The sequence below is a fragment of the Cyprinodon tularosa genome, unplaced genomic scaffold, assembly GCF_016077235.1.
Source record: "Cyprinodon tularosa strain WSP-4 unplaced genomic scaffold, ASM1607723v1 ctg27, whole genome shotgun sequence".
NCBI classification, from domain to species: domain Eukaryota; kingdom Metazoa; phylum Chordata; class Actinopteri; order Cyprinodontiformes; family Cyprinodontidae; genus Cyprinodon; species Cyprinodon tularosa.
Genome location: NW_024038974.1, coordinates 491,570 through 506,314, shown reverse-complemented (window position 1 = coordinate 506,314; position 14,745 = coordinate 491,570). Strand labels below are relative to the sequence as shown.

Genomic DNA, 14,745 nt, shown 5'->3' with positions numbered 1-14,745 from the left:
GGGGATATGAATGTGGCGTTTAGGTGATGCTCACTAATTATAGCAAGAACCTCACCCAGGGAGGACTTCACATCTAGCTGAGGAATAAACCACTTAATCAACCAGTTTTTTTCCCACTCTTCCTGTAATGAATGTAGCAACTATCAGTTACTTTGAATGATATTATTGTTCATCAATCATCAATCTCAGTTGACCATATGTAATTGATCAGGACTGAAGAATTTTATGAATTACAAAAATAAAGGGAAAATAAGTATATATTTGAAAACTTAAGCATTAGTAAGTGGCAAAGACATGATTTGAATCATTTGATGAAGTATATATTTATAGGACAGCTGTAGTAAAAAAAATTCTGTGGCGAGGTAAAGAAGTAAATAGTTTTAAACAGATCTCAGATCTTTTACTCTGATATGGAAATATAAACCTAAACAATGATTTCTTTGTTTAGTTCTGGTCTAAGAAAAAAAAAATGGGTCAGCAGGTTTCTAATGACCTAAGGGGCCTATATGGATTATAATTCTGTAATGTGTTCAGCAGGTTGCTTCAGCTGGTGTTGGTTAGGACTTCACAGGAGCATTTTAACTAGTTACCCCTGCCTGATAATCTGTCTCTTTAAAAACTTAAACACCAGAGCAATAACCTAACTGTTGGAAACTAAAGGCAATACAGCAGTTATCGTTCATCCTGCATTCATAACCTCTAAGCATATAGAGGTGGATGATAAGAAAAATGGAAAAAGGAAAAACTTTGTGGCTGTCATGATGGGAACATGACTAGAGATTGGAAAGTGATCAGTCGCCCGTTTTTTTGTAGTTTTTTTTTGTAGTTTGCTGGTTAGGAGCTATATAGCTTGCAAAGTAGACAAGAGCATGAGAAAAGAAAATAAGTTGAACATAAGCTGGACTGGCTGCTGTTCAGAAGGTGGTGGACATAAGAGTGCTTCTAAACCAAGTTCTAGCATCACCAATACTTTTAGACCCACTTCAATTTTTATACAGTTCATAGGGAACTCAGTGAAATATTTTGCTCTTCACCCCATCTCTAAGGGAGAGCCCATCAACCCTGCAGAGGAAGCTCATTTCAGCCGCTTGTATCCGGGGTCTCTCCCAGGTTCTTTCTGTCATAATCCAGATTTCATGACCATAGGTGAGTAGAGGAAAGCATTATAGCAGCAGCCACACTCATCCGTCTATGGATCTCCCCCTCTATTCTCCTCACACTCATGAACAGGACCTCAACATACTTCACTCCTCCACTCGAGGCAGGAAATCTCCCCCATCCTGAATAATACAAGGCAGTCAAGAAGCATGGCCTAAGCCACAGTGCCTGCTTTAGATCTTGGCCAGAAGGAGCCAGCAGAACCACATCAGCAAAAAACAAGAATGAGATCCACTTGTCCCCACACCAGACCCTCTGGCCCTTGGTTATGCCTAGAAATCCTGTACATAAGGTTGTGAACAGGACTGGTGACAGAGGACTGGTTGGGCAAACTCTCTTGAACCCTCAAGTAGCCTGCACATTTCCACAGACGGGAGGAAAACCACACTGCTCCTCCCTAAGCGTCACCCCTAGGAACACTGAAAAGAACTTGTACTATGAACTGGCATTTGGTCCGTAGGCTGAAACAAGTCAGAGACCTCCCTCCCGAAAGCGAAGGGATGCAACCTTCTCATCCACCGGTGTAAACTCAAATATGAGACGGTGGAGTTGGGGGGAGACAAGCAGACCCAGCCCCACCCTCCGTCTCTCCCTGCTTGGCCACTGCAGAGTAGAAGAGAGTCCAGCCTCTCAATGCGCTGGGTTCCAGAGCCCATGCTATGTGGGGAGGCAAGTCCGACTATTTCTAGTCAGAATTGCTGCACCTCCTGCACAAGCTCAGGTTTCTAGCCCCCTAGAGGCAAACTTTTATCTATGGATCAAGTCATCGAAGCCTCTGCCCGACGCCCAACCCTCTCTAAACCCTCTCTTGAACTGCTACCTCCACCACAATATGGTTGAGGTGTTTCAGTGCCTGGATGATCCCAGAGGCTATGTTCTCATTGGCTTAAATACTCCTGGTAGGGTCTCCCACACAAACAGGCTCTGGGTGATGGGTAAGACAAGGGGTGGCTCAAAAAGCCCCTGCAATGACAAAGTCAAGGCACATAATTTTGCCTGGTATGGTGGAGCCAAGACCCCACCCTGGAGCTAGGCCTGGGGTTAGTTGCCTTGCACCTGGTGGTTGGGTTTTTCCTTGGGGGGGCTGGTTTGGCCCAGCCTGAAGCACTGATATGTCGGCACCGGTCCATGAGGACCTCTTAATACAGAGGTGAACCTTGCAGCTCCTATATACAACATTTTACATCCCAATTTTGCCTTATTTGCTGATAAATGCTGTTAATGTCAAGACACCAAAAATGGTAACTTGAGCGACAAAGGTTTAGAAGAAAACCACACATCTCTGAAAGACGTTACAGAAATTCCTGCCCTCACTTTAGCAATGACACAGATAAATCATTCATCAATTCATGGATCTTTACACATTATGCATAAATAAATGGACAATCTTTCACATTTGTAAAGATCACATTGCAAATGTGAATGTTATTCATAAATAACTTTTCCTGTTAGGAATTATATAATAGTTATGTAAACTGCAGCTATAAGCTGTCCATCAACTAATAAAATGTTTTAATCTGCATCCACAGTTCTGGCAAAAAAAACTAAGTTCTTCAATGAGATTATGCAGGAAATAAATGAATTTTTCAAATGGTCCTGGCTTCTTTAAAGATATTTTGACTGTAGTATAATACAAGGCTATTATGCTAAGTTTTAAGAGCCAACGTTAAAGTGAATGATCATTTTTTTAAGTTCCTTGAGGTCAAAAGAAAATACATGACAATAACAACTTTTCATGTAGTTTTATTCCTTTTAAATAAATTAAAAAGTACCCAAAATATTTAAGTAGCTGTTAAACGTACCTTAAACCTAGGAAATAAAAGAAATAAAAAGGAGATTAACATCAGTTATATCTAGAAATTTGAGATATCTGATCATGTTTTGTTTGCGATGAAAACCGTCTTTCTACAGAAAGGGTAAACAGTTTGTCTTTCCCCAAACACAAACCATAATTTGGCAAAAGTCACAATAGTTTTTTTTTCTAATTTAAGTCAGCATTTTCACCCTAGTGTGTTCACATCATCTCCAAGTAGCTTCATATGTTTAGTTTTCCTGCAACATCTTACTGGGTCTTTCTAGTTTCAGTAAAGTTACACAAGACACCGATTGAAGGGTGATGGTTGTGAAAACTGTAGCCGACTTGAGCGGATAGAAACCGTTGGAAAGGAAACGCTAAAAAAAAAAAAACATGGGGGCGCAAAGTTTCCTTATTTCTATAATGTTTTGCAAGACAGGAAACCGGAAAAAGGAAAAGATAAAAAAAAAAAAAAAAAACTCAGTGGCACAGCTGAGACAAGAGTACAAAAATATAGAGCAATGAATCATTAAATCTTGGTAGATGTGCTCCAAGAAAACTATGCAGCACTAAGGAGAGCATCACACGGCAAACACTCAATACGACTACAGTTTTAGACGTGCGGGGGGACACATGTAAACAAACATGGATCTAAACAGTACCACTCTCATGGCTCACAAGAGACAACATCACAGAATCTCACCGCCAGACTGTCAGACATTCATGAAACACAAAACTTTCACTATTTACACATTTGTGAGACGCCTGGAGCCTCAAAGGGCAAGAATTTAGTGTAATAAACCTCTGTAAATACAGAACTGAAGGTAATGAGGACAGCTGTGCTTACAGAAAAACAAAGCAAAACCTCATGCTTTCTGTAATACCGGCACACAAGTAAATAAAACTAGACAAAAAAAAGAGAAAGTTTAAATGGTGCAAAACTCTGTGGAACAAATATATAAATAACAGTTAAAATACAACAGATGTTAGCCAATAAATTCTATTGTCTCCTCAGCTAAAACGCAACATATGATTGTCATTACTCATCTTAAGCATAATCATTCTTAGTAAATGAGTCGTTTCAAAAGACATGACACATCAGTATGCTTACAAAAGCAGTATTTAACTTCTACCACTTCAGGAAGTGGCATTCCTGTCTTTAGTGTGAGTCTTTCTAGATATATACACACACACACACAGTGTTTCCATATTCACTCCACTCACTGGTTTTGGCATGAGCACCTTCAAAAAAAAAAAAACAGTCTCTTCTGAGGGAATACTTCCTTAAGTGAATGCAAAGTGCATAGCATCAGTCCATCTCTATCCATCCAGATCTTTTAACGGGGCATCAGCGTGTGTGAAAAGAAGACATGATAGTTGCTAAAAATCTGGGACGTCCCTGACGCCTCTAATAACTAGGATGGTGGAAGGTAAGGTGCAGCGAGAGCGCTCAGGTCTCTGACGGATGACAGAATTAAAAAGCATGTCTGGGATAATTGCACTGAAGAAGCAGAGGTGAGCATAAACACCAAAGCCAGCCCTCCGCCATGTGGACTCCCCTGTTAGTCCTCGTCTCCAGACATGAGGAAACCAAGGATGAAGTTGATGGCTTTCTGTCGGTCTTGACTCGACTGCCTGCTGGCCACGTTAGGCGGCGGTCGGATGAGGAGGCTGGCAAAGAGGGTAGCTAGAAACACAAGATCCAAAAACCATGACTGTCGGTTCACATTTATTCATTGCATGACATGAATTATTGTTTGCGTGAATATTTTTCTCATGTATTTTTATTTATACTCAATGCTCATTTGATTACATAAATTCCTGCAAGCTCTGATTCATTAATTCATTTAATTCTCACCTATGAATAAATCATTTCATTATTGGTTCATATTTGATCCTTTAAACTCAGTCATGTGTTTATTCTATTGATTTTTTTTTCTTGGGTAGCTTTCCCCTCATTCACATTTATTCACGCTTTTCACTTATGCTTTTGTTCAATTCAATTTTTCACTAAACCTCTGTATTTTTCTTTTCCCCATTGAAATGTTACTCTAATTACTTTTATTCACCTCAACACACGGTACATTTCCTTTGTTTCTCCATGTTGTTATTTTTGTTTGTTCTTGGTCATTTAATCCTAAAGACCTTTTTGACTCGTGGCATCAGTCGTCTTTTTTATTGACATCAATAGGTTAGGTAAGCCAATAAAAATATAAACTCCACCCCTGGACCTACTGTGGGAGACAAAAAGCTGGCAAATATAGCTTGACTTTTAGACAGTGTTTCCCATCAAATGCAGGGAGCTGTGGCAGAGCTGGAGAGTTCCTTTAATGACAGATGGCTTCACCATAGCTGCACGAGGGAGCATTCTGCAGATCCTTCCTACTTCTTTTATAAGTTATAACATCACTAATGGCAACAAACTAATAAATTAATTAATGTACTGCTGTTTTAATGCAGAAACAGTTTTATTGTATATTTGATGTAATATTACCCTACTCAGTTGCAGTTCTTTCGTTTTAATATCCTATTTTTAATAAATGCACCCTGTTGTCATATCTTATATTCCTTACTTTGCTCCATATTAATTTCCCTGCTGTTGCATAATATAGTATATTGGTTTTATTTCACTCATTTATTCAATAGTTTATTCCTGCATTCTTGTCAGCTGGGTGACTCATTCATTTTAATTCATCCTGATGTACTTGCATATTTTGTAAGCATCTTTTTTAATTATCATTAGCAGTTCATACTAGTTTTGATTATTCATTGGTATTTATTACGATTTATTTTGTTCCTTTTGATTTATTTGGTTTATGCATTTAAGTTGACACTATTCTTTCTTTATTAATCGATGTCATTTCTCTGCCTGTATATGCAGACAAGTTTTTTTGTTTGGGGGTTTTGTCTCTATTTTCAAGTGAATTTAGTTAATTTGGAAATTGGTTTGGATTGGTTGATGTTAACTGGTCTGTTTTGTGTGTATTTGCTTGATTAATTTATTGGTGTTTGTCAAAGAGTCTGAAATAAATTCCTATTCATTCACTCATTCGTTTTATTTGTTCAGATTCTCTTAAATTTCTTCAATTCATAAATTGTTCATTATCATTTAATAGCTAATTTTCACCTTTGTTCCAGTTCTTTTAGTTCATTTTTTCCACTAAACACACTGAATAAATTCAAATTCAGTATGGTAGTTATGATCAGACAGAAGCCGCTCTCTCTTACCTATGAGGCTAGCTGTTAGGTTGTTGTTGTTTGAGTGCCTTAGCAGTTCTTTAAGAAAAGAAACCAAGTAGCGAAACACGTTCCGATGAGCACGGGGCAGCTGGGAGATCAGCTGTGAACAGAGACAGAGCTTCGTCATTAAGAGGATTGTTCATATTTTGCTGGATGACCACAGAAACAGAAGACCTGGCATCTCTGTACCTGCTTGCAGAGGCGGCTGTCATGAGAGCTGTCAAGGCACCGCTGGTACAGTTCATAACACACCACCGGCTCCGGCAAAGCCTCCAGAAATATCAGCAGAGCTTCAGCTACAGAGTGGTTACAACCAGCTGGGTGAGAAGTTAAGAAAGAACCAACATTTATGGAGTCTAATGGAGATCTATTGTGTTTGCACCAAGAAAAAAATTAATAAAAAAAGGTTCAGCCCACACGTAGTCTCCATGCTAAGTTTTAACATTTTAGTAATGATTAGGCACAATTTAGATTATTTATAAATCAAAATTCTTATAATGATCTATAATTTAGATAAAAAATTAGTTATAAGTTTCAAATTGGAGCTGGAACTGGTAATAGATTAATAATTCAACATTAATCAGCATTTTCATAAAGTTTTAACAAAAGATGTCAATTTGGGACAACAATAAAAAGTTCTAACTTGTAAACATGTTATACAAATATAAACCACAGCAGGAACTGTGCCATAGCTGTGCTGCTGTTAAAAGATCCAGTTACATATTTATATCAGTTTTGTTTTATCTTGTGCCTCAGAAGGTAACGGACACAAAAGAATCAGACTCATTTCTTTTTGTCGTAGAAGTCTCTCTCTTCAGAGTTGAAAATCGCCTTGTTGGTACAGTATGCTGTAGGTGTTTTATTAGTGAACCATGTTTTGTTTTCTACTGTCAGTTTTTCTTTCAGCAAATTATAACCTTGCCTCTTAAAAACATGGGAGGTTCATTTTACAGTGCTGAAATGATATGCAATAATATAATGTCTTCTCCAACTTCAGTTTCAGCAATTTCCCTCAATGCTGTCTAGAAGTACTTTGGGATCATATTTCTGAAGGGGGATAAATCTGTGGCACTAGGAGCTGAGACCTGGCACAATTTAAGTGTTAGGAATGGTGTTTCCTTTTCTGGAGGAGCTCGGAGGAGCATATGAGACAACATGGGCAAGTTCTCTGTGCTGCACTTAGCTTTTAATGTTGATGGCAAATGGTCAGGAATGTTAGCCTGACCAGCCAGTTTGATTTACACAGTGTATAGAGTTCATAAGACCAATCAGATTATGCTAAACTGACTTATGACTCATGCAGGTGGTCTGATTGCTCAGGCTACAGGGATAGAGCATTAAACTGTTACTATGCAGCACACGTGTACATGAAATCAATCCCAATCTATGGATCAATAAATTATCTATGTCAGTTTACTCTGTTCAAATCAAATCCCAATAGGTGTTTTGGTGTCTATAATATAATTTTCTCTTCACGTACTTTACACAAATGTCTTAGTATTTATTCAATTATATTTTCAAACACTTTTCAGACAGCTTTTTTAAATTATTTTCTTTTCACATGCCAAGTTACACTTAAACGCGTATTTTACTCAAACACTTTTTTATAATAAATAAGTATAATGTTGAGGAATATATTTATTTTCAATTAAAGACCTTAATTCTCTATCAAATTAAACTCGTGCATTGACCTTGTTGCTATATTCTTTGAGCTATATTTCCCTTCTTGATGCCACCTGTTCTGGAACCAAATATACCAATTCTATTCAGAGAGTAAAGCCCACCACCTGCAGAAATGGTGCCCACATCTGCCTGAGGCTGGATGAAACAGCCTCATGTTATATCAGAACCACAGTCACCATTCTGCAGCTGTCCCAGATCAAAGTATGTCTAAATCACAGTGACTAAAGACAGCTGCATGGCGGTCAAGTTTTAGCCCCTATTTTTATTTTGATCAACCTAAATGTCAGCAAATTTCATAGTATGACATGATAATCATCCTAAAAAGCCTGAGGAAACAAAGACACCACGATAAATAGAACTTAATAGGCACCAGGTTGTATATATATATTTTGAGTATATGATGGGGTTAGACTGGATATTGCAATTTTATCAGAAATGAACGAAATGGATTTGATAAAATAATATCGAGTGGGACTGCTTGAGTGTTGAAGGATACGCAAATACTCTGGGATGCTGGTGTCCAGACAATCAATGATGCTCTGGAGCTCCTCCTGTAGACCTGGGGTCTGGAACAAGTCCTCCTGGGGGACAAGGTAGGAATACAAAAGCTCAAATACTTTAGATATATTACCATCTGAGATCACAGATCACTTTACAATAAGAAAACTCGATTTATATTGTGAATCAAAAACATATTTAATCTTAAACTCAGCTCAATACTTCTTCAAATCAGTGACCTTGGCATAAGAATTTAAAACCCACTTAAAAGAAATACAAGTCATCACTTCCACTGATCTCATGAGACCCAGATCCCATCACAGATAAACACTCACTGTTAACAACTCAAAGTTTCCTTTGCCCTTTTTTTTTTTTTTTACATGATCCATATTTCATAAAATAACTGTAATCTTGCAAATTATTTTATTTATTTATTAGGGAAATAAAGTAATCTTGGGAAGAATGAAGTGATCTCACCCCTATGGCTGGGTATTTTCGCCAAAGTCCTGAATCGATTAGATTTTGATTAATAAAGTTCTAAATCGATTAATTTCGATTCCATATGTTTTTGCAATAATTAAAGTGGTTCAACTGTGTTTCAAAATACTCATGTATTTTATTTTTTCCTGTCATATTAAACACAAAGTGCAAAGTTGTAAATCAGACAGTTTAAACTTAATATGTGAACAAAACTGTCTCATAAATGCAAACTTGTTTGTGAAAAGTGAAGCCTCACTCACTCAGACATGCATGAGCTGCATTATCTTCTCTGCACAAATCACATTTCATTTGCAGCATTGTCTTTAACTACAGGGTGTTTGCTGGTCAGCCCCCATTTGTTAATGTCTTCAGTCAACCTATTGGCTATATTTGTAGCTGTCTGGCTTGAAGTAATCGTGAGTGCATCTTTCCTGCTCATTTTGAATTGCTATGCCATAAGCCACGACATTAAATTTGGAAATTAAGTGTGATATCCATAGTGATTTTTGGAGGAAGATGCCGTTTTACTTTGCTGTGCTAAGATCTCCTAAAGTGTTCCTTCAAGAACAATCACAAAAGGTTAAGGATCAATTATCTTAACTTGCGAACAGACACCTGGGAGATGAAGCTTTTTGCAGTTTCTATTAAAACTTCTTAAAACCCACCGGGTCGCCGGCGACGTTAAGAGGTTAATGCCTTCTAACTTTCATTTTGGACAGTGTGCGAAGACAGCAAAACCCAGCACATTACAGCAAACTGCTTTATTAGAGGATTCCTTCCATTTTGATGGGTAACACAACTGTGCCATTTGCTTCTTTAACAACTTCTTTTTGGAAAACATTTCATCCAATTTGGCTTCATCTGTGTCAAAATCTTTGTTTTGTTAAATTGTATAATTTAACAAATTAAAACAATTTTGGAACCAAATGAATACTATATTTATGACCTCATGTGTAAAATTCCTATATTCGAAATCTGTTTCGTGATGGTTCTACGTAGGGCTGGAAATAAAATATTGTGCTGAATTCAAAATATATTCTGCTTTAATCTTTGTAAAATGATGTTTTTTACAATCAACTCCTAGGGCTTCTATAGTTCAGAAGTTTATCAGTTTACCACTTTTTGTTCTTAGATCTCTACTCATTACTAATAAACTTTCTGACTGTGTAATAACACTGGCTGCCAACAAACTCATGCCATATTTTTGTTGTTGAAAAAAAAGCCAATGCCTGCCCACTTTTTTCACAGCTTTGATCACACCGAGAATCCTGGTCAACTCCCAGGATGAAGCACAACTGAAATAAAAGTAATTTCTCTCATTTCTCATTTTCTAACATTAAACTAAAATGAAAAAAATATATATAAAATTCAGTATGAAATTATTTTTAAGCCGGATCCACCAGCTCTAGTTCTGTGTGTAACCAATTTATTAACTTTAAAGGATAGACCTAATATGGTTCCTACACCCTTATATTTTAAATTTCTTTAATTTTCTAGACTGGATCTCCTGAAGGTAACGGATCTTTAAATTTGGAGAGAATGGATAGAAAGAAGAAAACGACAAAACACACAAGGGAGAAAGGAAGGAAAGATTTGACTGTTGCATGGAGAGCAAAGCATAGAAATGAAAATATCTTTCTGTGCTTCGTTTTTCTCCATATTTGTTCAGACTTATACAATTTTCCCATCCAACGGCAGACTGCAAAGTAACTGAAAAAATATGCATTATATTGTTGATGCTTCATTTCCTATAGAGAGAAACAACTTATGTTGGAAAACCCCAATTTCAAATTAATAAAGACTGAAATAATAAATGATCTGATGTTGGTGTTTTTGTTTGCCCACATAAATTTTTTTTTGAAGTTTACATCAGTTATTGCACGTTTTATTTTTGTGGTCTTAAAGCAATTCTTTAAAAAAGTAAATTAATAAAAATAAATAATAATAATAAAATTTTTAAAAATTATAAAAAGAAAAATAAATAAAAAAGAAAAAAATTATAAAAAAAGAAAAAAGAAAAAAAAAGTGATTCTTTTTTTCCAGCGACTGTGAAGAAAACATTGTCTTTTAGGATTATTAATAGAAAACAACAAAGACAATAAAAAAAAAAAAAAAAAAAAAAATTAAAATACTGTATTTCATAATTTCTATGAGCCTTCTCACCTGATCGCAGGATTTGGTGAAAAGGTGGTTAACCAGGATCCAAACCTCCTTAGGAATCTTCAGAGGTTTATCCTCAGGACTTCCTCCATCCACCAGCAGAAAGTTCATGCAATTTTCCTGAAATACAACAAAATCAAATCAAGAACACCTTCATTTCTGTTCTTAAAATACAAGTTTAGAGCAATTTTTCTGTGAAAATTAGATCATGAATTTCGCATAAGAAATGGTATGTTTATTTATTAGTGGAGGAGAAAGATCGTCTCCAAAAGCTAGATAACTGCAGGCGAGCCTTTTCATTAGGCTAGATCTCCAAAAGCAAGCACAGCTATGTGAAGGAAAGAAAAAAAAGGAGAGGACAATAAGGATGATTGAATGAAGCACATATGTTTCTACAGCAATTTAAGATTGATTCTTTAAATTCCTTTAATCTGAGCGCTAAGGCAGGGAAAGGGCTTTGAAATTATAAATCCTGCTCTGAACAGAAGGGGATCCTTATCTTCTCTAGACAACATGATATTTCAGAAGCTATAGAATCTGGACTGGACCCAGTCTCTAAAAAATTATTTCTAAAAACAAATTACTCATATGTTACTCATCATGCCTAAAATGACAAAATAATAAGAATACCGGGTCAAATACAAATGATTAATAAACTATAAAATATGTAACCATAGCAAATAGTTCAAGGTAGGATTGCAAATTAACAAGAAATTAAATTAATAGCTAAATTGATGAACTGCAAGTTGTTAAATAAATTGAAGCTTCCATTTTGTTGTTTTCCTGCAGCTTTGTGCACAGAAATAATTGGTTTTTTTGTGTGTACCCAGTGCCTGTGCAACAGAAGGAACTGAGCTGATCTAATATCTAAGCAGACATGCCAAATATATTTCTGCACTTTAAATGCCATGAGAGTTTTGTACTTACTACTTAAATAGTTTAGGTGAAGTCATCAGCATCTTGAACTTAATCCAAAAGGTAATAAAACTCAAAAAATAAAAATAGTAGAAAAGCAAGAGAATTGTTTTTTTTTTTTTTTTTTTTTTTTATGGATGTTTGTATTTATCTGCAGATTTAAATCCATTCTATATTTGCAGTCTGAGAGAAAAACAAAAAAAACAAAGAATCTATTATTTGTTTAAACTAGCAATTATTTTGCGAATCGATAAATCGATTAATAATCAGATAGCCAAAGGTTCCCCAAATAAGATTTTTTTTTTTATTAATGAAATTAAACCAAGGGAAACTAAACTTTTCCACTTGAGGAGTTCTGGATAGAACACATTGACGGACAAAAAAGCTTTTTTAATCATAAATAAAAAAAGTTTATATTTTGTTTCACAATTTTGCTATAGTTACTGCTCTAAGTGGGTCGCTCTCTCAGCTAAAGGTATGTTTTACAGTCTCTAGACTCCAGTTAACGATTAATCGTTTACTAAATTAGCTGACGATTGTTTCAATAATTGAATAATAATGATCTGATTAATTATTTCAGCCCTAATTTAAACATTTATTAATAGGGTTAAATAATTATAGGCAACTAAAAGATGCATAGGCAATTTTGATTATATAAATGAGGGTTTGATTTAAACGTATAAATATCTAACCCTGTATGGAAAACAAAAAAAAGCATTTAATTCAAAAGAAAGAAAGCACAAAATGAATGACGTTCTTGCCAAAGAATTTATGCAGCCTTTAATCTGTGTCTTTATTGATGTCATTTCCTGACATGACTGATTTTCTGCTACGAGGAGGATGAATGAGGGTCGATAATTTGTCAAGAAGAAAAATGATGACAGACTCTAATCTTGGACGAGGCTGACCTCATTGTGCCTGATAAACTGGTTTCTGTAAATGATTTACCTTTTCCGTATCGCTGTCCTCTCCCTTAGAAAGAAGTCAGCCCACAACCACAGCAGAGAAAGGAGCAAGAGGAGAAAGAAATGTAGAGAAAAACAGAGGAAAAAGATGAATAAAAGCAGAAAACCCTGAAGAAAACGTTATGATCTTCCATAAATATGTTTATATTATCAGTCAAGTAGGGAAATCAAATGGTTGAAGTGGAAAAACAGGAGTGACGGCACCTGTTTATTCCAAAGTTTGATCAGATAAGGTGGAAAATATACTGAGAGCAGAAAGAGGTGATTATGGGAAGACCAGAAACTCTTAGTATGACACAGACTTCAGAAGGTCTAAACCGAGTCAAATATTCCGTGTTTTTCCGGCGGTCCAGTCCAACGTTTCTGCTACTTCCTTGTTCACTCCGCCCCACACAGAAATATACAAGCTGAGACAGTTTATGCCTTCCAAATATAGAGCGATTTGTGACTGTGTTCACCCTGAGGAAAGAATAAGCCCTCACATGTTCACATGCTGCTCTCAGGAAGCAGAGTGAGAGCAGGTCACAGCTTTCTGATTAGATCTCAACTAAAGAAAAAAAAAATGCTCCAACCAAATCTGTAATGTTAGACAAACCAGCAGTTTTTTTTAGTTTTTTTTTTATCAGTGTTACAGCGTCCTACTCATTCTATTTTTCTTACCAGGTCGATGAGATTCTCGACCTCTCTGACCGGCTTCTTTATGCGACACAAAGTCTCAAGCGAAGTGCCAAAACAGCTGGACAGGTAGTTCCCGGAAATGGTGATGAAGTAGTCTTTGCCGCGGTCCAAGTGGAGCACCAGTATGTCGTAAATAGTGTCTTGTCCAGAGTTAAGCAGGGTGACCGAGTCTTTACTGACGTACACCTCCAGATAGATTTCCAGCACCTCACCTGTTCAAAGAGGAGAAAATAATCAGATGAAATGCTTATTTTTCTAAGGAAACGTGTGAAGTGTGGCTGGAGGATTATAGTCGTCTGGTCTTTGCTTTTGTTTGCTTCTCACACAAAAAAGAGCTACATCAATTAGAAGGAAACTAATTCTCATTCTGGCTTACTTGGCTCCAGGAATCCTTCGTTTGGCTCTGCACGCAGCCACGGCTTGCAATAGTTTGGATCATTTGGTTTGGGGATGAAGGCAAAGTGACAGGGAACCTGCCCATCGTTTGTAATAACGAAGCGCTCCTTCTGAAGCTGCCGGAATTTAACATCTTTAAACGTAAACTACAAGACAAAGAGGGCAAACAAAGCAAAAATGTGAATCTCAGCTTTACTGAGGATTATATTTGGATTCTTTGCCACCTTTAATGGCGATTCATAAAATATTAAAAGCCAGTCGGAGGAATATTTAGTGATTACCTCGAACCTGCTCAGAGAGACCGAGGGAAGGCAGTCGTTTTCCAATCGATCCATGTCTCGAACAATGGCCTCAAACACCTTTTTTTGGCGATTCTCATCAACAACTTTCACCTGTTACACAAACAGACAGACATCAACATTAATTAACATATAATACATTTCCAAAGGCACAATAAAATAGCTAAACATTAATAGCTCTTTAAGAAATTCTTCATTCTCAGAGTTTGACAACAGTCTTGACCAGACAGTGAACGAGTCCAGTTTTACCACCTGATCTGAACCATCATCTCATTTAGGCATTTAGGTTACCGGTAAATGATTACGGCATCAGAGGTCCCTTTTTTTAATCTTTGATTATTAAAGCATAGTTAACCATATCATATGAAATATAAAAGATTTTGCTGAGTAAATGGATTCCTGTACATGTTTCCCTTCATATTGCATCACCATCTTTATCTGTAATTTAGTTATGTCAGTCTTTAGATTATGCACAATA

At 36.5% G+C, this 14,745-nt stretch overlaps 1 protein-coding gene across 4 annotated transcripts in view; it reads right to left on the bottom strand.

The window, feature by feature from the left end:
* Positions 1–2,885: 2,885 nt before the first annotated feature.
* Positions 2,886–14,745, bottom strand: part of ocrl (OCRL inositol polyphosphate-5-phosphatase) — a 34,170-nt gene continuing 22,310 nt past the window's right edge. For 3 of the 4 annotated variants that reach the window (XM_038289527.1, XM_038289529.1, XM_038289530.1), the window contains 9 exons: positions 14,250–14,360; positions 13,949–14,114; positions 13,555–13,784; positions 12,878–12,901; positions 11,018–11,134; positions 8,373–8,457; positions 6,383–6,510; positions 6,182–6,293; positions 2,886–4,640 (listed from right to left, as the gene is read on the bottom strand). In XM_038289527.1, coding sequence (XP_038145455.1) covers positions 4,516–4,640; positions 6,182–6,293; positions 6,383–6,510; positions 8,373–8,457; positions 11,018–11,134; positions 12,878–12,901; positions 13,555–13,784; positions 13,949–14,114; positions 14,250–14,360 — 1,098 coding nt within the window. In that variant the 3' untranslated portion in view covers positions 2,886–4,515. The remainder of the gene's footprint in view (positions 4,641–6,181; positions 6,294–6,382; positions 6,511–8,372; positions 8,458–11,017; positions 11,135–12,877; positions 12,902–13,554; positions 13,785–13,948; positions 14,115–14,249; positions 14,361–14,745) is intronic. The other variant, XM_038289528.1, reaches the window with a different exon arrangement.